Source organism: Narcine bancroftii, chromosome 2 (assembly GCF_036971445.1).
Source record: "Narcine bancroftii isolate sNarBan1 chromosome 2, sNarBan1.hap1, whole genome shotgun sequence".
NCBI lineage: Eukaryota > Metazoa > Chordata > Chondrichthyes > Torpediniformes > Narcinidae > Narcine > Narcine bancroftii.
The window spans coordinates 309795910-309821764 of NC_091470.1; the positions used below are offsets into that span (position 1 = coordinate 309795910).

At 37.0% G+C, this 25855-nt stretch overlaps 1 protein-coding gene across 4 annotated transcripts in view; it reads left to right on the top strand.

Moving 5' to 3' along the window:
• The window catches only part of LOC138755510 (coiled-coil domain-containing protein 178), a 369060-nt gene that overhangs the window by 273022 nt on the left and 70183 nt on the right, over window positions 1-25855 (top strand). For 3 of the 4 annotated variants that reach the window (XM_069921624.1, XM_069921626.1, XM_069921625.1), the window contains one exon: window positions 17987-18121. The exons of the other annotated variant lie outside the window; for it this stretch is intronic. In XM_069921624.1, the coding sequence (XP_069777725.1) occupies window positions 17987-18121 (135 nt within the window). The remainder of the gene's footprint in view (window positions 1-17986; window positions 18122-25855) is intronic. 4 annotated transcript variants of the gene reach the window in all.

Here is a 25855-nt window from a genome sequence, read left to right on the forward strand (position 1 = left end):
TACCACTTCTGAACTTACATAAGAAAAAAATAAAAGAATGATCTGATATAACCCTACTTTTATATTCTGCCTGTGATATCCTTCCTTGTAAATGCGCTGATACTAAAAGAAAATGAATCATGTCGAGATGAATAAAAAGAAAAATCCTTCTCTGTAAGATTAACCCTTCTCCAAATATTCATCACATTTAAATCCTTCATCAAGGCCCCAATTTGTATCGCCATCTTTGATTTCTTTATACTTTTTGGGGATCTGTCCAACAAAGGATCCAAGACACAATTAAAATATTCCCCAACTAAAATATTTTCATTAGCTTGATTTAATAACAAAAAAGCATCTGAAACGAAACACTCATTATTCACGTTAGGTGCATAAACATTAAGTAAAGTCCAAGATTCAGTAAAAATTTTACAATTCACCTTTAAAACCCTTCCAGCATTCCCTTCCATAGTTTGCAACTCAAAATACAAATTCTTATGAATTAGAATTGCTGCACCCCTTGTCTTAGAATTAAATGAAGAAAAAACACATGCCCAACCCAATCTCTCTTCAATTTCAAATGTTCTTTTTCAAATGTGTTTCTTGTAAAAAGGCAATATCAATTTTCATTTTCTTAATATCAGCCAAAACTCGCTTTCGCTTAATCAGATTATTTAATCCCTGAACAATGAAAGTTACAAATTTCAAATTAGACATCCTTACAAACTAACAACATTATCACTTAGTACAAAATATTGCTCCCCTTCGAATAAATGAAAACCATTCTCCCTCCCCTAAATATTTTTTTAAAAGAAAATATATAGAAAAAAAATTAATTATCCCCCCCAAACAAAACACTACCCAAAGGTAGTAACACCCTAAAAAACTGGGTGTGGTAAACCCCACTAGTGTCAGATGACTATCAAAGATTTCAGTGCTATTCACCCCCCAGCCAGAAATACATCATTCATATTAATACAATTCAATACTCTAAATATATTGAACCCAATCACTCCATTCCCAATTATTGTTCCAGATCTTCAATGTCAATAAGACTTTGTGTTAAAATGTCTTTCTTTCCATTTTTCCCATTCTTCCCATTCTGCCCATTTCCATTTCCATTTACCCTCTTTTTGGGCGACGATGGTGAAACTCTTCCATGTCCTCATAAATCCGGTAATGAATTAACAAAAACTAATGTATCATGATCATTCTCAAATAATTGAGATTGAAAGTTACCATGAAAGACTTTTAACACAGCAGGATATCGAAAAGCAAATTTCTAACCCTTCCACCACAGTACTTCTTTAGCCTAATTAAATTCCCGTCTTCGCCTAATAATTTCTTGAGTCAAATCTGCATTAAAAAATACTCTGTTATTTTGAGTCATCATTGGAGATTGACTTTGTCTTGTCTTCTGTCCCGCCCACCGTAGTATCATTTCTCTGTCTTGATAGTTCAAGCACCGAACTAAGACCGCTCAAGGTGGTTGTCCCAGTAACGGTTTCTTTTGTAACGCTCTATGTGCCCTCTACAATACTAAACCTCCTGAAAAAAACTCTTTGCCCAACACTTCGGTAATCCAACTCTTGAAAAATTTTGTTGGATCAGACCCTTCAATGTCTTCTGGAAGACCCACAATTTTCACATTGTTTCTCCAACTTTGATTTTCCAATTAATCAATTTTTTTCAGTAAGTCTTTCTTCTGGATTCCCCAATCCACAAACAAATCTTACACTTTTTCTATTTTTTTCCTTATTACCTACAACTTGAATTTTACATTCAGAAAAAGCTGTTTAAATTTTTTAAATTTTCTTTCACTGTATCCATTGATTTAATACATTTACTGACATCCCTCTTAAGTGTAGATATATCTTCAGACATATTAGATATATCTTCAGACATATTAGATATTTTAGTTGTCACATCCAAAAATCCTTGATTCATTTGTTTAGACATATTGTCCATATGATAGGCAATCCCTTCCAAAACTGTACAAACACACTCCATTCCAGGTTCCAGTTCCACATCTTGAGGCCTATCTTCTCCAGACACCATCTCCAATTATTCCTGTGAACTGCTCTTTAAAGGTAAGTCTTCTTCTTCTTCCAACGTTTTCGGGCCCTTCCCAGTGAGGCTGCGGGTTTGCATACCTGACGGCGGCATCCCGACCACGTCCGGGCACCACCCTCGGGCCCCCCATGGTCCAGTAATTCATGGATCCTTGAGGCACCGCGCATGCCCGGCAAGGCCAGGGACCACGCAGAGGTAGCTTCCAATGCCATTTGCAGATCCCGGCTCACCTGACAGCAGTGCGGGCTCAAGGGCCCTTCTCTCAGCCGGATCGCCCGCGCGTCCAACATCACGAACGCGCAAATCAACTCCGGCTGAGCTCGTCAACATGCTGCAGCCATCTTGTGGAAACAAGGTCAGCGCTAGTGTAATACTCAGCCTGGCAGGAGTTCTCTGTGCCTTGGACGTTCCAAATGACAATTCCGTGGCTTCAGCTGGACAGGTAGGCCTCAATTCTTCAGCACTTTTAAAAGGTCATTTCTTCTGTAATTGAGCTTTCGTTTTTTTTTAACATTAGTCACCATTGTGACCCGCTAATGTTCCCAAAAGTAAAGATATAACTTTTATTCACTTAGATAAACTTTAAAGACGGATGCTTAAAAAACTGGCTGAGGAGTGGGATCACATGTCTGCCCTCTACGCCATCTTGCCACGCCCCCGAGCTAACAAACTCATCATGCATTCAAACTGGTGTATCAAAATACTTTGAAGCTCTGATCAATTTTGCTTCCCTCACTCTTTCTCTTTCTTTCTCTCACCCTCTCTCTTTCTTTTCCTGTTATTATCTTGTTATCTGGTGGTATGATTCCAGCAAAACAAAAACAATGGGAAAGCAATAATCAGATTCTGTTTTCTTATAAAATATCCCATTCCTACTGCCAGTAATATATAATGGGCTCTGATTCTGTTTTCTTAATGAGCTGAGTCTGACAGCAGGATGTTTTTCAGATACCGAAATAATAATGTTTTAAAAATTCATGCAACTCAACATAACGTTTTTGGATTTAATTGTTTTGCTTAGACAGTATTTTAATGAGAGAGATAAAGATCACTTAATGTCAGCAGACCGATGGATTGGAATGTTATACTTCTCAAATTACATTGCACTTGCACTTCTAATGGGTTTTATATCTTTTTAACAGAATAATATGTCGAATCTTATAAATAGCAAATGTTTAAGTGGTGACTCTTATATTTTGTTTACTAAGTATTGGGAATAAAATACTGAGGACTGAGAAAATATACCTCTGGCCTCAGCAACCACTTTGAAAACAAATGCCTGAATGCAATGAACCAGGCAAACATAAAAATCAAAACCAAAAAATTCTTATCCTATTACATTTACATTTATTACATTAAATTGTTTTGCTTTGCTAATATTGCTTTTTGTCACTTTCAAAATCAAATGTGCCTTTCTTTATTATAAGCAAAAAGCAATCATATTACTTTAAAATACATAAGCTGCCTTGTGTTGCATGCTAATTTGAATAATCAGCTTTTGTCACCAGCTACATTTGCTTGAAAGGCATATGAGAAATTTGACAAAATGTACTTTGGATGAATTTCTCAGAGTAAATGTTTGTACTAAAATACACATCGGTGAGCACTGCACTGACAGAAGAGCTGGTGGATGTGGCAGTAGCAATCGAAGGTGCTAAGCCAGCTGTCTCGCTCTGTTTGCTTGCTCACTGCTTTGGGCATTTTGCCAACCTCATTGCAAATAACTGCATTAGTCAAGTGTATCAGAATTATTACAACACTGCGTCCATCTCATTTATTGCTGTTTCTGCATTTTCTAAATCTTTACGGTACAAAGAAAGAATCTTTCACCTTGCTGACTTTTTACATTCACTAGGCTGAAAAGTTCACTTTTCTTTTTTACAAATTTGGACAGAGCGTCAATATCTGCTCGCCACTTTATGAAGCCCCTATCACCCCAGCATGATTTGTAGTGCCAACAGAATTTCTGATTGCACATGACTCATGATACATATTTCTAGCCTGTGGGTGGCATGTCCGTGGAAAGAAACTTTCCATGTGAATTTTCTATTATAATCTATAATATATTAAAAATATGTTTCTATTTCACTTGATAGCTTACCTTCCCCAAATGACTTAGCAAATAAAATTAATATACTCCTACTCTATATCAATATAGAATATTTGCAGTGATTATTATACATGCAAACTATCAGCATTGGTTATCAAGCAAAAACATTTTTTTAAGTTTTAACTGCACATTCCAACTTGAAAACCCCTAATTAGTTTCATTAATAACAAATAAACCTTGTGCCTGAATTGAGGGGCTTAAATTTATTATCGATTCCTGCATTTTATGAATGCGAAATAGACATCATGATAACTAATTGAGCAAAATATTCAAGGGCATTTTTACATCAATTCTAATTTGGTTTTGTGCTCTTTTATTTCTGAACTATGAGAAATGTGGCCAGCAATTAAAATCTATTGCAGATTCCAATTTCCAGATTTTGTTTATACTAGACAGCAGGGAATAAATGAGTCCTGCAAACAACTGTCATCCTCTCCCATCTCCTAATTTCTGCCTGCATCCTGATTCCTTCCACCCTTAGCTTCCCAGTGTGCTTTTGTGCAAACAGGAATGACCTTAGTAAGAACCAAATAATACTTTATTTGACTGATTGATGTTGATGACTCTCAACCACCAGTTTAATTTGGTTCTGAGCCTATTCATTCTGATTTAGCAAGTTTGTGTTGCCAGGACGGTCATCCAGTTTTCACTAAATTTAAATGAAAGGCTTCTTTAGTGATTGGTATTTATTTTCACTATTCCCTACCTCAGATAAGTTTTTCACACTTTCACCTTGGGAAGATCTTTGTTGAAGGCTTGGTCTTCACCATTGCCAAATATGAAGATTATCAATACTATCATAATTCATTTTAAGAACGCAGGCACTGATGGCAGGGCTACTCAGGGTTGAGATGGTAGTGGTGAGTCATATATCACAATGTTGTTGGGTAGAGAGTTTTGTGAGTTGGACTGAGAGTTGATGAAACAGCATGATATGTTTCCAAGTCAGGATGGTGTGAGTTGGCAAGAAACCTGTAGCTGGCTGCATCGCTATGAGCCTGATGCCCATGGATTCAATGTTGGTAGAGTTAAAGGTAAAGGTTCCATTATTGTCACATAGTACTACATTTAGAATGTTACATACATGAAATTTTTTAACTTTTGTTTACTGTAAGGCAGGCAGAGAGTCACCACTTTGCCCAGCACCCCTCAGTGTCCAATACCCCTCACAGAGTATTGATAGATTCATCTGGGTAGATAACTGCAGTGCATTTTGTAAATGATACACATTATAGCATGGTGCTTCACTGGTGGAAGAAACGTATGAGGTGCCAATCAAGTAAGGTCCTTTGTCCTGGACGGTGTTAAGTGTCTTTAATGTTGCTGAAGCTGCTTTAATCCAGGAAAAAATAGAGTAATCCATTATGCTCCTTTATTGTGCTTTGGAAAAGTTTTTGGATGTCAGAAAGTGAATCTTTCAGAACAGGCAATCCAACTGCAAACCTGTCCTTGTAGCCACAGTATTTAAGTGGTTTGTCAAAATGAGACCAGAACAGTGACCCTGGAATATTGATAGGGAATCAGTGATGGTGATATGATTGTATTTCTAGAGGATGCAGCTTGCACAAAGAAAAAAGAGGATAGTAATAGAAGGATATTCTGGTTGGAAGTCCACAACAGTGTTGTTCCAAAGAGAGCAGTTTTGGGGCCTCTGTTGTTTGTAATATATGTATATATATATTTATATATATATATATATATATATATATACAGAGGAACTACTGACATGGTCTTTGCCCTCAGACAGCTCCAAGAAAAGTGCAGAGAACAAAACAAAGGACTCTACATCACCTTTGTTGACCTCACCAAAGCCTTCGACACCGTGAGCAGGAAAGGGCTTTGGCAAATACTAGAGTGCATCGGATGCCCCCCAAAGTTCCTCAACATGGTTATCCAACTGCATGAAAACCAATAAGGTCGGGTCAGATACAGCAATGAGCTCTCTGAACTCTTCTCCATTAACAATGGCGTGAAGCAAGGCTGTGTTCTCGCACCAACGCTCTTTTCAATCTTCTTCAGCATTATGCAGAACCAAGCCATGAAAGACCTCAACAAATGAAGACGTTGTTTACATCCGGTACCGCACGGATGGCAGTCTCTTCAATCTGAGGCGCCTGCAAGCTCACACCAAGATACAAGAGAAACTTGTCCGTGAACTACTCTTTGCAGACGATGCTGCTTTAGTTGCCCATTCAGAGCCAGCTCTTCAGCGCTTGATGTCCTGTTTTGCGGAAACTGCCAAAATGTTTGGCCTGGAAGTCAGCCTGAAGAAAACTGAGGTCCTCCATCAGCCAGCTCCCCACCATGACTACCAGCCCCCCCCACATCTCCATCGGGCACACAAAACTCAAAACGGTCAACCAGTTTACCTATCTCGGCTGCACCATTTCATCAGATGCAAGGATCGACAATGAGATAGACAACAGACTCGCCAAGGCAAATAGCGCCTTTGGAAGACTACACAAAAGAGTCTGGAAAAACAACCAACTGAAAAACCTCACAAAGATAAGCATATACAGAACTGTTGTCATACCCACACTCCTGTTCGGCTCCGAATCATGGGTCCTCTACCGGCACCACCTACAGCTCCTAGAACGCTTCCACCAGCGTTGTCTCCGCTCCATCCTCAAAATTCATTGGAGCGACTTCATCCCTAACATCAAAGTATTCGAGATGGCAGAGGCCGACAGCATCGAGTCCACGCTGCTGAAGATCCAGCTGCGCTGGGTAGGTCACGTCTCCAGAATTGAGGACCATCGCCTTCCCAAGATCGTGTTATATGGCAAGCTCTCCACTGGCCACCGTGACAGAGGTGCACCAAAGAAGAAGTACAAGGACTGCCTAAAGAAATCTCTTGGTGCCTGCCACATTGACCACCGCCAGTGGGCTGATATCGCCTCAAATCGTGCATCTTGGCGCCTCACAGTTCGGCGGGCAGCAACCTCCTTTGAAGAAGACCGCAGAGCCCACCTCACTGACAAAAGACAAAGGAGGAAAAACCCAACACCCAACCCAAACCAACCAATTTTCCCCTGCAACCACTGCAACCATGTCTGCCTGTCCCGCATCGGACTTGTCAGCCACAATTGAGCCTGCAGCTGACGTGGACTTTTACCCCCTCCATAAATCTTCGTCCGCGAAGCCAAGCCAAAGAGAAGAGATATGTAAATATTTGGATGAAAAGTTATAAGAGAATTAGTCAGTTTGCAGATGACATCAATATTGCTCAATTTGTGGACAGTGTAAATGGCAAAGTACAGAGTAGGATCTAGGTAATTTACAGATATGGGCAGAAAAATGGCAAATGCAGTTTAATGCAGACAAATTTGATGTCAAATATAAGGGGAAAATGTAAAATTAATGGCAGGGTTCTTAACAACATTGTATCTGGGAGTTCAAGTCCATTGCTCCCTGAAAGTGGCCACACTAGTGGACAGGGTGGTTAAAAAGGAGTATGGCATACTTGCCTTCTTTGATCAGGCCATTGAGTAAGGAGATTATGCTGCAGCTATATAAGACTTATGTTAAGCAACACAGAGGAATGACAGGAAGGATGAGGAGGTTTTGGAAAGGATATAGAGTAGATTTACCTGCATTATAGGGCATGAGTTATAAAGAGAGGTTGGATATAATTGCCTTAGATTCAAGATTTTTTTATTGTCATGTAATTAAACAGTAAATGTAATATTAGATAAAATTTCCTTTAGTCTACTATAATGCAGAAAAAGATTCACCATCAGCAGAAATTGCCAAACATAGGCACTGCCATCTTGAGCCCAGACCCCGCTGTCACATGATTTGGGCATCGTCATCTCCTTTTACAGGCTGTTTAACAAAACCAATGGCAGCCGGATTGGGAGGTTGGACCATGCAAGGAAGCGCAGTGTCTCTGCTCCAAGCTCTTCGCGAGTCCGCAGTAGCACTGTCATCACACCAGCTCTGGCTGTGCCACCATTTTGTTTTATTTGCTCTGAGTGTTGGAGGCTGAGGAAGACCTGATAGAAGTTTATAAAACTAGGAGAAATATTGATAGGATAGACAGTCAGACTCTTTTTCCCAGGGTGCAAATATCAAATATTAGAGGAAATGCATTTCACTTGAGGGGAAAGGGGTGGGAGAGCAGGAGGTTTAAAGGAGATGTGTGGGATAAAATCTTTACTTTGAGAGTGGTGAGTTCCCGAGATGGGCTGCCAGTAGTTGATAGTCATTGATATTAGTGTTTGAGGCTTCTAGAAATAGGCATGAATATGCAGGGAATAGAGGGATATGATTCATATGCAAGCAGCAGATTTGGTATCATGTCCAACCAGACCTTGTGGGCCAAAGACTCTGTTCCTGTGCTGTATTGGTCTATGCTCCATGTTAAATAGGTTAGCTCTATTTTATTTGTTGGAGGCAGTCATCACTTCACACTCTTGAGGCACTTTTCTTTACAACATTTATCTTCTGTTGCATGCAGGTGGACTGCATTATTTCATGCGCTGCGAATAGATTTGAACATTGTGCAATTATCACTGAACATGCCCATTTCTGATCAACCAATGGATGGGAGGTCACTCATGAAGCAAATAAAGTTGGTTGGGCCTGGACAGTGCCCAGTGGAACCCTTGCAATGGTTTCCGGAAATTAAGATGATTGGCCTCCAACAAATACAATAATCTTCCTTTTTCTTTTGAAAGGTGCAAGTTCTTCATGTTGATAGAATTCAGTTATAGCAGAACTTCTCTCTCCTTTTGGTTCATGTTTGGATGAAAATTAGGATAAAGTCTGGAACCTTGGACCAGGGGAAACCTAAACAGGGCAATATCAAGTACATTATTAGAAAGTGCCATTTGATGACACTGTCAATGACAGATTCGATTACTTTACTGATGATTAAAACTAAATTGATTAGGTGGAAGTTAGCAAGATTATTCTGTTTCTTGTAAACAGGACCTAAATATTAAATTTCCCACATTGCCTGATAATATCAGTGTCATCACTACAGTGAAATAGCTTGGCTAAAAGCTCAGTTGTTTGCCGAGTATGAATCTTCCATATTATTTGCCTATCAACATAATATATCAATGGCAGACACCATCTCGCTAGCCCTCCTCTCTTTGTTTGATCATCTGGGCCACAAAAATACCAAGTCAAGCTGTTGTTCATTGACTATAGCTCGACATTTAGCACCATCATAGGAGCAAAACCTATGATCAAATTAAGGGATCTGAGACTCCATTTCCTGTACACCAATGACTGTAACCAAGTTCTGCTCCAGTGCAATCTAAAAATTTCCACGAAACATGAAAATTTGCAGGCACTGTGATTGTAGTAAAAACACAGAAATTCTGGAGGAACTCAGCAGGTCTTGCAGCGTTCATAGGTGGTAAAGATATATTAGTGATGTTCTGGCCTTGAGGTCTTCCTTAAGGTATGAGTAAAAATCAGGCAGGTGCCTTTAATAAAAGGCTGGTGTAAAGGGAAGAATGGGAAGGAGAAAGTACAATCTTACAGACAAAAGGTGTTATTTAGATACGATAAGAGGACAGGAGAAAGGAAAGCTGAGAATTAATTGGGGGAGGGGGTTTTTGGATCTGTGAAAGGAGACAGAGGGAAAAGGGGGGAGAGAGAGTTAGAGAAAAGGAGAGATTGGGGGGGTGCTAATGTAAATTAGAGAAGTTGATATTAATGCCATCCAGATAGAGGGTGCCCAGATAGAATGTTATTTCTCCAATTTGCCCGTGGTTTCAGTCTGGTAGTGCATGGGACCATGGGTAGACATGTTGTCAAGGCAATGGGGAGGAGAATTGAAATGGGTGGCCACTGGGAAATCAATATTATTGCGGTGGACAGTGCAAAAGTGATCTCCCAGTCTGCGTCCAAACTCTCCAAAGTAGAGGAGACCACAACAGAAGCACCAGATACAGTAGACGACCCCTTCAGAGTCACAGTTTGCTTCACTTTGAAGGACTGTTTGGTCCTGAATGGTGAGGAAAGAGGAGATGTGGGAACATGGAGCCCTTCCTGCTGTCACAGACTTCAACCTACATCCACTCAGTACATCTATAAAAGGTGCTGCCTCAAGAAGGTAGCCAGCATCATAATGGATCCCCATCACCTTGGTCACCACCTCTTCTCATACCTACCTTTGAGCCTTAAGTTCACCATCTCTAGCTTCAAAAACAATTTTTTTCCAATGGCTACCAGACTCTTGAACCTCCCGTCACTTCTCTAATCATCATTGAAACACCACTTTTTTTCTTGCACAATAGTGACCATGGATATTTATCATCTAGCTATCTTTTGTTTTTATTACCTCTTTCTGTACAGTAACTTATTGTAGTTTTATTTACGAAGTACCAATTTGGCTGTAACAAGTGAGAATTGTGGTACATTATATACTGGATATGACAATAACTTCATTGTCATTATTATCGTTACAGCTGGAATATCTAGTTCCACACTCTTTCTTGGCATCTACTGCTCGCCATTTCTTGATATCAATTCTACCAAAGTGGTCATGGATAGTGGTAGATAGATTGGTATGGTCAAGGTCAATAGGATTATTTCTCTCATTGCTTCATTCACTAGCTGTGGCAGTGTCAATCTATCAGCTACACTCTTCAGTTATTGGCTACATCAGTCAGTAGTAATACACCATGCTACTCCAGGTGATGAACATAAAATTCCTATGGAGTGTGTATCCTACATCCATTCTATTCTTCTTCCAAGTGTTTCTGAATATGGAGAAATATCTGTCATATTTTTTACCCCTATTTAACCCAATTCCATGAGATTTTATAGGGTTTAGTATCAACATGTATGATTTCCAGGTATTCCCTTCCACCTATATGTACTCAGAGAATGAAAAGGTGGAATTCTGCCATATTGTTTGTAAGCTGTGTTTGATGTATAACTGTATTAACATGCGGCATGACAGGAATGTTGGATATCTCTCCCAATTAAGATGCCAGTCTCCAAATGTTGGTGAAGGAGAGTGACTGTAAATGTGTATATTTGGTGTCCATATCAATGCCCAAGTAGTCCATTTGATTTTCTTCTGTTTTGAGGTAATGGCTGTGATGCAATGGAGTGGTTGATTCTGAAATATGGAGTAACATATTTTAGAGTCAGGGTCAGGGTCACCTTGAAGCCAGACTGGTTAAGAGAGGCAGATTTATTTTCACTTAAGTGGAATAACAAATTCTATCTATATTTTTATAATTGGCTATTTACTAGAGTATAGGATATGATGCTATACTGTACCGCTGTTAGAGGAAACTCACTCTTGCTACTCTTGTAATTCGGATGTTTCCTTGGTTTTAACTCTCCATCAATTTTATTCATGTCTGAAATTCTGTGACATCCAAGTGCTCATCCTCTATTTCCCACATGGGTTCTTTGCTCTTATTTTGTGTTGATCTTATAATAACATTTCTCATGTTAGTTTGCATCCATTTATAATCTCACTTTTCATGGGATCTATTAATACTTCCATTACAATGTCAGAAATCCATTCCTTTTTTTTAATCTATGGCTGAAACTTGCATTCAGACTTGACTTGACCCATTGCCATTTGAAGGGAAGGAGAAAAAAACTAATCAACTGAAAAACAGCATCTGCCACAAAACTTATTCTCAGACAGTGATCATTGTATGAAGCAGTTTTCCAATTAGACCAGCAAGACAAAAAGGAATAACTTAACCATTAATTTTTTTTTTTCTTCTTTGGCTTGGCTTTGTGGACGAAGATTTATGGAGGGGGTAAATGTCCACGTCAGCTGCAGGCTCGTTTGTGGCTGACAAGTCTGATGCGGGACAGGCAGACATGGTTGCAGCGGTTGCAGGGGAAAATTGGTTGGTTGGGGTTGGGTGTTGGGTTTTTCCTCCTTTGCCTTTTGTCAGTGAGGTGTGCTCTGCGGTCTTCTTCAAAGGAGGTTGCTGCCCGCCGAACTGTGAGGCGCCAAGATGCATGGTTTGAGGCGATATCAGCCCACTGGCGGTGGTCAATGTGGCAGGCACCAAGAGATTTCTTTAGGCAGTCCTTGTACCTTTTCTTTGGTGCACCTCTGTCACGGTGGCCAGTGGAGAGCTCGCCATATAACACGATCTTGGGAAGGCGATGGTCCTCCATTCTGGAGACGTGACCCACCCAGCGCAGCTGGATCTTCAGCAGCGTGGACTCGATGCTGTCGACCTCTGCTATCTCGAGTACTTCGACGTTAGGGATGAAAGCGCATCATAACCTAGGAGGGTCATGGTTAGGTTATCAATTAAAATGAGGCCATGATTTGTTGTATTTGATCCCTCAACGGTCCCATGATGTCCTAATTTAAGACTACTGAATTCAGCAAGTATTGAAATTCGCACAAGAATAAAATGGTATTCTGACTTAAATATTGGATTCTGGTTGCAGTGTTTATCTGAGAACTAAGTGAGACCTGTTGTGAGGTGGATTATAGACCAAAACAGATCCAGAAAGAAAATTGCTATGAAGTAAAAAATATTGTAAATAATCCTGTTGCATGGGTATTTTCTTGCCCTTTATTCCAAGCTACAACTCCCCTTGCCGTCCATGATCATGGGATTCCTGCAAGAATTTTTCTTTTTTCTCCAAACCTGATTGATTGTCCGTCTCTCTCTCTCTCAAACACCATCATGTGCTCAGATGTTTGAACCCACCACCTTCATTTCAACTCCATCTGATCACACTTGGTCATCATCTAAAACTTAATATTCATTGCATCCTTCCATTTTCAACTCACTTGCATAGTCTGGGCTTGATCCTTCCTCACTTGCAGCTGCCCGACACTATGACCTGATATCTTCCAGTATGTACAAAATATCAGAGGTATCCAAGGAAAACCCTAAAATATGCCAGGAGGTGGTGTTTGTCAGGATTTTAGCTGCAAGGACTCTTTGCATAAATTTCTCCCCACCATCTCGCTGTACCACCACCAAGAGGTGCTTTAACATCGCTTTCTCCGTACTGAAGAATTTCTAGCTTTCAGTTGATCAATCTGTAACTAATATCCATTTTCCTGAATATGGTAGGAGTTATTGCTTTCTCTTTTTTGTTCATTAAAGTAAGCTTATACCACACTGTACTAATGGTGTTTACACCTCAGTAAATCAGAATACAGCAATCCTCTAAACATAAACATTCTCCTGGAAGAAAATTTAAATGTTCTCTTCATATTTTATTTTTGTTATGTGGCCGAAGTATTATGATGCAACTGGCTAAGTTATTGTATTGAAAAGCATCAATAGTCTTCATATGTGGCATTAGCAAGGGGAATCTAACCCAATTCAGCCAGGTGTTTAAATCTTATTTCCTGTATTTAATGTTGTCTGAAATAATTACATAATTGCATTTCATTATGGAGGTGGCTGATTACATAAATGTAATTTCATGATTGTTTCTATTACATGTACTTCTGTTTCTTTGTGTTTTTGCTTTGGTAGTCCACTTCATCTGAACTCTATGCCAATAAGAGGCCTTAGGAGATAGAGTTCAAATGTTTCATGGGGCTTTTATTTCTACTTAAATCCTGGCCACTGATTTCATTAATTATATATAGTGTACATTTCTTTTTTTTTGTTGGAAATCTCTTTTGTCACATTTAAATTAAGTTTATGTACAGTAACAGGCTAATAAGTCAGTTGCTTCAGTTGCTTGTTAAAGTCAAACATGTGTCTTTGTTTCATGTTACTAATGATGTGGAACCATGGAAGCCAAAGCATATTTCGCTTGGACGATGTGGGAGCGAAAACTGAAAGCTCATTACTTGGCTCCCCATTGGAATCCTGCAGGAGTCTGCTCATTGAAAAGACTGTGGGAGCTTTGACAGAATTATTATACTGAATATTTTTAGACTCATTAACTATATCACTAAAGCAAAACATGCAGATTTGCTGAAACCATTGAAACTTTGTTTTAGTTGAAACAAAGTGAACAAGAATATTTTGTGAGAAACAAAAAAAAAATTTCTACTTAAATGCTTACATTTACAACTAGTCTCCACTGTTTAATCTTCAGTTAGCTCCTCTGGCCATGCCATGACTACTTCGTTTTTTCATGGTTTGGTTGATTTTTACTTTGTATTATAGCCACATTTAATGTAAAATGCCAAAAATATTATGAGCACTAAATGTATGTGCAATAACTTTAAAGGTCCTTTTTGTTATAAAAACATAAGGAGACAAATTGTAAGATTTGTCAATTCCTTATTTTATAAACATTGTTATATATATTACTTATGAATTTAGTGTTTGTATAACTGAACATTTTGTCCTATTATTCAAGCTAGCAATTGAATTATTGGAAACATTGTTAGAGATGATCTCTTATCTACATTTATAAATTAGCTACAATTGACATAATTAATGTATTATTCCATAAAATAAGTCCAAATTACTCTCCAAATTTCACAAAGATATACTGTCACTTTTGAAATGAAATAAAAAAGCATTTATTTAATTAATCTAACTTGCATATATAAATTATGTCTAATTAACATAGTTCATTAATGAGCTTTCCCTTTTAGCGCAGTAGGTATATTGATGTTTTCAACTGACATTTTCATAAAGATAAATCCCAAGAATTTTATGTGTTTGTTGGAAAGTATTTTGTGGCTAAACTGATTAAAATGTACAAGTGCTTCTATTTTACAAAATTTGGTCTGGTATTGTTAGGTAAATAATTAGCACAGTATATGTTTACACATCTAGAGATCGAATAAATTACAACAGGGAAATTTCTTGTGCTATAGATGAGCAAAAATGATCATTTATGGCTTTATCACGAAAATACATAAAAACGTAACAAATTCTGCATTCTGTGCTTTCAAGAACATATTAATCCATTTCATGCCAAATACATGTATTTTTCCATCATAGATAGTTTTAATATTCAAACCCTTTATTAAAATAAAGCAATAGTCATGTTTAAAATTATTCTTTTTTTTTGCTGTAGGAATAAAAGATTTCTCCTGATTTGGCTGCAACCAGGTATTTCTTGTCAGCCAATGCAATATCTCCCCATGGACACAAGAACAACAAATTATACTTTTATAAGCATTGTTAACAGCAAAATGGCATTTAAGCATTACAGATGTTGATGCAGAAATGCTGAAAATACTCAGTCTATCAGGTTGCATCTGTGGAGAAAGAACTAGCATTTCAGATCAATGATCTTTCAGTTGTTCAATATCTGTGCTATCTTATTTTTGAACAGAAACTATTTCAGGTTGATGAGCTGATATGTGTTAACTGTTTTTCTACAGGTGCAGTGTTGCCTGCCAAGTAGTTTCTGTCTTTAAGTTTTATTATGTTTGTTGCAAGTAGTGTCTTAGTGTGCCTTCTTCATGGTGGCCTAGAATAGAATGGGATAGGAAAGTCTTCTGAAATATGAACTCCCAGGAACTTGAAAGTTCTGACCCTTTCAATCTCCCACCCATCAATACAAACACATCTGTGGTCCCTTAGCCTTCCCTTCAACAATAAGCTCCTTGATCTTAGTGATGTTGGGAACCTGTATTTTGATTCATCATTTCCAGTTATTTGGCCAAAAATAGTGGTGCCATCAGCAAATTTGTAGATTAATTTGAAGCTAAACTTAGCTGTGCAGTCACAGGTGTGCTAGAAATTGTGTTGATGGTCATGGAGATAATGATGTCGATGAACCATATTGATTGAGGTCTACTGATAAGGAAGTCGAGGGTCCAGTTGCAGAAGCATTAGCAGAATTCCAGATGCTTTAGCTTGGTCATTGATTTTGCTAGTGTGATGGTGTTTAATACCAAGCTGTAGTCATTTCTTTTGTAGAATTATGTTCTCCACCTGCTACAGTCACAATTCATCTCCTGTTTATGAGGAACACACTAACATAAAGTGTTCCAGGATAGTACAAGGAGTACTAGTTACACACAATATTAAGCACTCTGTGAATCCAAAATATAGCACAGGTAATATTAGCAGTATATTGGAATCATACATGTAACTTAGTAATATGAAGTTGGCATGTTCTTTAACTTGGAAGGAATAGATGGAAATGAATTATCATTAATATCTACATCTGTTTCAGAACTTATCAAAATTAATATTTTGTCTCATTGAGAATTGCATTTCAGGCAGGTTGACATGACCATGAAGATTGGTGGAAACTGCAGTTCTGGTAGTGTGCTGTAGGATTTTGCAAAGTACAGTATTCATTCTGATCAAATAATGCTGTCTCATGAAAGTAAAACAAGATAAGTTCAAACCTCAGCCTAAAACAGCCCTTCCCCCCACCATATTGGCACGATGACTAAACTAAACTTTCCTGTCTATTTAGCATCTAGATCAACATAACACACTGATTCAAATCAAAATTGTGCATGCAACTGAAATAAAAACATGTTTATCTCATTCTTTCTTTGATTCACAAGAAAATTAAGTGCTTTCAAACAGAATGAGGCAAATAACTTTATAATCATACTTTTAAATGTAACTTTAAACACAGCATGTTTTTTGAATACTTACATTGTTCAAAAATTCTTTTCAAGATTATTTTATTTGTTGAGCTCCAATATATTATAGAGAACTGAAAGTAAATAAATACGTATCAAATTTCATCATTTTATCTAGCAAGTCAGTGTCAGGGTCACAGATCCAGTCATATAGCAAAAATACAGACTTCTTGATTGTCTGCCGACCATTTTGTGTGAAGAATTGGTCACCTTTGATATGTTGTTGCCAAATCCATAGGCTGCAAAGTCACACACCAAAGGTAAACTTGTTTATTTCAAACATTATTCTAATTTGTAATGACAATTGCATATAAACAAAAGAATACTAAATTCATTATATTTTCATTTTCTGACTATAAAATTCATAATAGAACATCTTTAATCTGACTTTTGTTTTCTTTTCTATCAGAGGATTTAGATGACATCATGTTTGCTCATCTTTCCTAATTTTCACTGTTGAATGCTTCGAATGCCTTGAATCAATCTGATGGAATATAATGTGATAGCATTTATCAATTTCCCTGCAAAAATATTCTTACAAAAATAGTTTTTTTGAATGAATTAAAATATATTTAATATTAAAACCTATTTTCTAATCCCTGTGTCTAATCACTATATGGTTTTCAAATTCATGATATGACTTAATTCTAATTAGGTATCCTAATTAGAAGTCTCACCAATGCAAAGTTATATAAGAATATTGTAAAGTATTATTTTCTGTACAATTGAGAATAGACAACTGAATTTTATTCTTTTATGATCATTGCAAGGTAGATGGATGATATGTTTTTCTGGAAATTTCTGTTGTTCTAAAGCAGCTGATGACTGCTTAATGGCCTTTAGTTTTGTCATGCACTGAAGCACATGTTGCAAGCCCATGATAACCCTTATAGGAATGAAAGCAGATCACATGTCTATCAATATATTTTAACTTTACATTTTAAAGTTTAGGTGAAGCCAATTTATGCAGCTTGGATAGCATCAAAAGCTCTATGTATTTTAAACAAAATGGTAAAATAAATCCTCTAGATGCCTTAATAGAATAGAAACAGAAATGTTTAACTCATCAGCTTTGCAGTCAGTGTTTTGCCTCAGCCAGAACAAAACTACTGAAGCGTTTAGAGAAAATTAACCCCCATCCTAGCAGCCAGATGTGACTGGATTCTATTGAATGCACACGAGTGGGCTGAAAAATCAAGAGACTGTAAAATTCCTGTCAGGCCTGTACAGTGTAGAATTGTCTATTGACTGCTTTCTGTATTCTCTCCATCATTCTTTTTGAGTCCTGCCATTAATTTCTCCTCCTATTCTGACTTTTTTTTAAATCCCATCAGCTTTCTGCTCTGCATACCAGGATGCATAAAGCGTTAGTGGACTACTCCAGACAACGAGGCCTTTATAGTCAAGCGGAGCTGGCTACTTTCCAGGCTCTCTCTCGTGAGAATGCTCAAAAAATAATAGCTGTGCAGGTATGTTTTTAAAGGGGTTATGGAGGAATAATGGGATTAAGTCTTGAAGGAAAATAATTGGAAATGAAAGCCAAGTATTAAAATGCAAACATTTTATGGCAAAATTGAAATCTCATAATAGGGAAAAAGATGCTCGCGTTAAGGTATCCCAATCTTTAAAGTTACGTAGTTGCAACTGGAATTTTTTATTTTTATACTTATTTAAACACATTTGGTCCAGTTTTTTTTTTGCTTTTTATATTATATTTTTACTTTTTTTAGTCATTTTCTTAAATCACTATTTAAATCAAGTATATTGACTTTTGCCATTTGGATACCGATTCTGGGATGTAGATCTATCTTATAAAAATAACTTGAATTTTGATTGCAGTGTTGACTTAAAATAAATCATCAGGTACTGCCTTACAAAGTTTGCACTTTTTATTTAGTGATCTTTTCAAGTGCTCAGCAAATATCATTCAGTGTTTCAATTTTTATTCCTTCTCACGGACAAGACTCTTTTATCTAGGTTGCTTTCCATTTCAAGTATGCAAGCTATTTCAATAATCTTGTCCCATTACACTTTTCCATTTTATTGCCATCTAGTTGTGAAGTGGATGAGTAGCCCTTTAAATAGTCCAGTTGCTTTGAATAGTGTTCCGAAAATAAATTCCTCCGTGAATGGTCAACAAAAGATTTCAGCTACCAATTTCAGCTACCAACTCTTCAAACAACATTGCATAAGGAATTGTATCATTCACCTGCTTAGTGCATGTATGGCATATGCCTTAACTGAAAATATGTACATCTTTCAGAATATTGATCTTTATGTGATTTACTTGTGAAAAGACACCAATATTCAGTCACATTGCACTTAAAAAAGAAATCCATGTTTCTGGCATTGATTTCCCACTTCCTATAGTGATGCCTCTTTGGCATTTCAGGACATAGTGAGTTTGGGTGAGATGCAATGCCAATTCTGAAGTTATTACCTCGACCATGGATGTTTTTTGGTGGTTTTGTCATGCAAGTTGCAGAAACTACAGCTATAAATAGGCAAAAAAATCAAGGAAGATGTGCCTAGAGATGCCAAAAAAGGAGGAGAGGATGTCATTAGTATCTGGAGACCTAGTCCCCCATGAGTAGGGAGCCACATTCCTATTTCTACATCTCCAAAGAGTGGACTATCTGGAGGCTAATGTTTTCTAAGTCATTGGTGACAGAGGTAATTGATCTTCTATGAACAAAGCTACAGCATATAGACAGCTCTCCCTGAAGAGGTTATGGCCACTTTACCCTGATGACCCTAGATTGTACATCATAGCTGATCTGTGCCATACATATACAAATTTGACATACCCTGTAGGCATTTCTTTTTCTTGAGAGGTGATCTTTAAACTAAGAGGACAAACTCATTTTTGAAATTTATGAGGTTTCCAAAGATTCAGAGAGATGAGTTGAATTGGTGAAATGCTTCATGCTCTACTTTACAACCTGAATCCTTCTCCTTTGTCTTCGGACCCTGGTTCATGTTCTTGCTCCACCTTTGTAACAATTTCCATGGGAGCCGAAGAGGAATGAAGAAGATCAGGGTCCTCAAGATTCCCTGCAGGAACTGATTTCTGCCACTTCCTTTTCATTTCTGCATCAAGGGACCCCTTGGTAGCTCAAATGAAAGGAGCATAGGTTTGTTGCTTCAAATCATTGGCATGGATGCTCAAGTCTGAGCCAGAAAGACAGGGGACTTGCTCCTTCCCCTTAGAACCTTTCTAAATGTCATTTCAGCCTAGAGAATCTTCCTCTCATGCTGTAAGGGGTTCCAGGTAACAGTAATGGCTACTCTTTTTCTTCCTTATAGCAGGCAGAAGGAAATTTCATGTAATATTACATGACAATAAAGGAATCATTAATGTACTTGCTCACATTTAATAAAGAATGGCCCAACAGGTCTAAGTTTTGGACATCCATTTAGCACAGAAATGAGTCAGCAGGAATGTTGTATTGAAACAGTTACAGTATATTCATAAATCTTCCTTAAAGTTAAAGGCTCCATTATGCATTCAAAATATGAATGTATATTTTCACAGCATGGAAAAAAAGGTCCTTAGGCCTAATTTGTTTATGCTGGCAAAGTTGCATTCTTGAGTTCATTTCATTTGCCTGTGTTTGGCCATATCCCTCCAAACCTTTCCTACCCATGTGCTTATCTAAGATCAAAATCTCTTTAGGGGGTGGGCTCTTCAGATTATTGGTCAGTTCCCCTTTTTGGAGCAATGAAATTTGTAGCCAAATGTGACTCAGCACACATAAGTTATACATAACACTTTTAGCTAACTTAAGTTGCCAAATGGCCCCAAATTGGGAAGTGATGATACGTTCTTAAACCATGGGCTGAAACTTGCTGGCCTCAATCCACAACTTGAAATCTGTGTTTACCTAATTGAGATGCAGAGGGCTAATCATGTTGACTCAAGAGCTCTAGACTCCACTGCCCTGCATTTCACCCCTTTTCATGCCTCTTTTATCTTTTAAATATATTTGTCATGTTATACCTGGTTCATTGAGAAAAGTTCCTCCTCGAACAGGCTGACATGTCAACTCTAACATACACCACCCATTTAACCCATTCACCTGATGATCACTACAACATAATTCCCTGTTAACCCTGGTCTTCAACAACTCAAGGTATTCTCTTTGTCCCATGAATCCCTCCCTTTCGTGGAACTTAAAATGACTAATTTTCTAACTCTGAGAAAGGGTCTTTTACCTGAAATAATCATTCTTTCTCTTTGCCCAGTAGCTACGGAGTACATTCTGTTTTAAATTCCTGACTCAAGCAGCATAACAATGCATTGAGAAAGTCCAGCCCCAAAACAACCCTGTAAAAGCTGTTAACAGTTGTCAAAGCTCCAAGTACAGCTTTGCCAGCTGAAAAAACTTGGAAAGATTTTTAGTAATTAACCTGTCCTGTAGAGATATGGAAACACCATTTAAATGAAGTGTATATTTAAAAATGAATTCTTTAAAACATTTGAAATGAAGTAAAGTATTAATTTAAAAATGTTAAACTGTATATAACCAATAAAACTTCACCTTTGCCATTTAACTGCAGCCCTGTAGTCACTATTGAAATTGAATGGGCCTCTTGTACTGGAGTCTAACCTTGAACAAGATATGAGGTGATTTCCTCAACATATTTACTGGAAGTCTCAGCAAGATGGGGCTCTTTTGCTGGAAACTTTGTGAATTCCTGCTTGGAGAAATATAGCCAATAGAGTGCCAGATATTGTTCATTCATTTATGGTTTTCTGTTTTCAACAATACACACACAAAGTCCTAGATCTACTGAGAATAAACATTTAATTGCTGCAGTTCTGCTTTGAACCAATGCCATATACCAGCGAGAATTGTCCCAATGCATATTAAATAGGATTTAGTTTAATAATTTTGTTGTATTATTGAAAAAATATTGCCACCTTAAATATAGTGAAATAATCAAATTTAGTTAATTTTTAAACATTGTGAATATCACTGAAATAATACATTATTTGAGAAGAGTTTTATGCACAATTTTGATGATGGAGTTGTCAAATTACAAAAGAACAGAAAATCTGCAATTGAGTAGTATATAAAAAAAATAGAAAAACTATTTCAAAATTCCTATTAACAGTTGCTGTAACTGAAGAAGGATAGAACGATGTTGATTGACCTATGGTGCTACTCTTATGTCATCCATCTGCTCAGTTTCTGGCATAACCAGCATGCAATCTTTGTAAACAACAAGGATGTCATATAAAATGTTCAAATTTGCAAGCAGTGTGTTGTAGCAAATTAACATGGTGTGGCAAATTAAATTGATTGTGTTTTGAACTAAAATTAAGGAATTTTGCGAATGATACTTTTTCCAACAACATATTGGATGAGAGTAAAAGATGCTGAAAACATTTTATTTTGTAACATTTAGGCATGCGATGTCAAGAGTTGGACAGAGGTAGTATAAAATAATCAAATCTATTGTAAGCCATTGATACCAGTCACATGTGAAATATTGCTTGATTCTGTCCCTATCTCACTTAATCTGCACCTTTTGTTACCTGTCCTAATACTCAGTTGCCCAAGTATCAGCACATTTCATGCTCCTAGGTGATCATGTTATCACCACATTATTAAGATGCATTAATCTTAATCGAGGCATTTAATAATATTAAGAATTTCTTAAAATCTACATCAGCATATAGTAATAAATTGTGACTTTGTAGTTTGCTATGAAATACACAGTTCACATGCACTTTTGTTATTGATTGATTAGTAATGTTTTCCAAGTATGTATGTAATGAAACGGCTGTGGATGGTATTGTACTGTCAGTATTTATGCTGTTAAAGATTAATTGTATTTTTTATCTTTTTTGTTTCATTGGTATTGTTCAATGAAAATTAGCAAAAAATGCACTTGAATGCTGTTTTGAGCTGTTTAGAAATTCCATTGCAGCATGATTACAAACATAACTGTGTCTTCCCAGCTAAACTATAATTGACAAAGCTTTCTTGTGGAGGAGAAAGTTTGATGAATGCTTTTCACAGAACAAAAATGATGGTTCATATTTATTACAATAACTTTAATGTAGCAAAATATCCCAAGGTACTTCACAGAACCATTATCAAACAAATTTGACTATAATCCAGTTGAAGTAATTTACACATTAAAAGTTTTGATATACCGATACCTATCTTCGCAGAATGTGGTGATTTTAATATTTTTTATCTCCTTCAGTTTTAAATTTCTGTTTTGGCCTTTGTTTCAGTCACCGATCACTTTAATTATCCATCCCCCATCACTTGGACTTTGTAACCCCGCTCTCCTGCACTTTAATATTAAAACGATGCAGACTCAAGGAATAGTAGCTCACCTGTTCTGTACATTTTACATCTCAGGAACCAGTATATTTTTAAACAATTTTATTTAATCATCAACTCTGGTAAATTTATTTTACCTTTCCAGTATATTCGTCTGAGGAATTTTAGATGATTTGACTTTTCCCATTTATACCATCTTTGATGAAATTTTATTTCTTTACTTGCCCTGTTACTCCTCTCTCTTATTTTACTCTATTATCCATTTTTGTATTTTAAAGTCTTCTGCCACCCTATTGCACACTTTCACTTTTGATTTCTTCTTCCTCACCACAGTCCACTTCTCAAAGGTAATCAATCTGAAACATTAGCTGTTTCTCCCTCCATAGATGTTGAGTATTTTCAGAATTCCTCTTTATATTTCAAACTTCTAGCATCCATTGTATAACCTACCATACTCTGGACTTTGGTGCATGACTGGCAGATTTTATGATTTGTTCCACTTAATATTCCAGCATGCATTTAACTCACTTTTGTTTAGATATTACACAGTCATCCAAAATTATTTCCAGTGCAGGTGATAAATTTAGAGGGAATATGGGAAAAAGAACCAGGTGAGAGTCAAGGCAGTTTAAAAGGAATAGGGAACAGATGCTCTAGTGAATTGAAAAGAGGCCAAAAAAAACAGGTTTTGATGGATGTGTTGAGGAAAAAAATGGAAAATCTTCCCAAAGTGCCAAGGAAAATAAGGAAATCATGGACCCTGACATACTGAGGCAATTGTGGACATTCAGCACCCTCTAAGTCAGAACCATTGGAATTTCTGAACTATTATTATTTTCAAACAATTGGATATTAGGTTATCAGAGCTTTCTTGCAAAAATTTAGGAAATCCCAGAGTTGTTATTTTTAAGTATGATGTACAATAACCAGTTTGTACATAGAAGCCAATTTGTACACAACCATGGCTCCTCATCAACAATATGATTAATGAGAAAGCAGGCCATTTCAAAAAAATCATGTTGGTTAAGGGATACATTTCGAACAGGTCAGCAGGAAAGTTGTTCCTTTGAATTTCAAATAGTACTTTTCCTAATCTATGTTAAACTTCCGCTGATATTCCTTTCTTGCATGCAATAAATGTTTCTTGCCTTATTACCTGTGTATGAACTAACAAAGGAACAACAATGGAAAATTCACCAGATAATGATAAATTCAAAATAATAGTTTTTAATTTAACCATTAATAACATAACATTTCTTACTTATCTCTAAACTTAACTCTAAATTTAACCCCATGATGTGCATTAAAGTCCAAAGCCATTATAGTTTAAACTTGATTCTGAAAAAGTCACTTTTAAAAGTCCAGTTTCAAATATCTTGTTTACTTCGGGATCCATTTAAATTATAGTTCAGAAGTAATTATGAAGAATTTTAAAGATTATTTTCAGATCTCTTTCAACTTATGATTCTCTTGATGAGAAATATTCTTCAAACAGAAGTGACTACCTTCTGGGCACAAATGAGAAGTGGTCTTACTCATTCAAAAGCCACTTATGTTGGCTGTCCTGTCTTTCCAGGAGGTTAAGTTTTCTATCTTCTTCAGTTTTCTTAAGAGTCATGGAGTTTCCTTCCAGGATGAGGCTGCACTCTTTATTTTTTTAAAAGAGCAGTCAAAAAGCGGGTTTACTTATTTCAAAGCCACTTATTCCATATTCCCTTTTCCAGGAGTAATATAGTCAGTTTTTTCCCCCTTTTCAGGATATATTGCTGTTGGTAATTTCTGTGTCTTAACTCTTTGTCTCTTATTTCAGTAATATATTTCTGGTAAATCTCATGTTACATGCTATGTGTTCTGTCTTTGAAGTTCATCATGTCTTTTCACACTGATGTGCTAAAAGCATCTAAGTTCACTTATCCCTCCCTGATGTCTGCTCACATGAGAGCAAAATGGCCAGGCATTTATACAGGTGCTTCTGAAATAACACTAGGATCTCGAGAACCATCATAAATCCTTTCATCTCTTGGTTTCAACTGCAATCAGAAGCCATTCCGTCTTTCAAACTGGTTTCTGTGGTCAAGTGTTGAAATGCAAATGTGTTTGATGATGCTGAAGCCAGGTACCAGCTGCAAAGAACCACGTGTGTTCGTTGAAGTGCTAATGTGTTGCCTTTGTTTCCTGACCACCCAAAACGAACTTATTAAATCATATCGAGATGAAATATAGTTTTAGCATTAAACTAAGGATTAATATTGCACAGATCTGTTCAACCTGTGCCATCGTAATGATATTATTGGTGGCCTATATATTACTCCCACCAGTGATGTTTTTATATTTTACCAACATTGTCTTCCGTCTACCAGATCCTTTCCTACTCACAGTCAAGATTAATAATCTACAATGCACCTGCTAGTTGTAGACAAGAATGAGATGGTGGCTAAAAAGAAATTACCTGAGAAACAAGAAGAAAAAGTATATTTTATCAAGAGGTGGAAGACTCTTTTCAAAAGTTATGGGAAACATTGCCAAACTTGCAAATAAGAAAAGTCTTACTTTACAAGAAAGGTTCATAAAGGCAAATAGTTGACTTTTTAGAAATGCCAGAATAGTAGGTCAGTTTGGCAGAAAGTTTTAGATAAAAGTTCCCAAGAAAGAGCATAGTTGTACTTCAGAGCAGGAAGTTAGTGAAGTTCCCTTAATTGAGAGAGGCAATAATGAGAAAAACCTACGCAAGAAGTTTAAATCTGCATTATCAATCACAGGAAAGAAGACAACTCAGTAAGTGGTTCCAGAACATTGCTAAGAATCTTTCACCTTAAATGATATTGGATAACTTTGAGGAAATCTTCAAAAATGCTTTAATATCAACATTTTCTGGGTCTCATTTATTGAATTTGAGAGTTT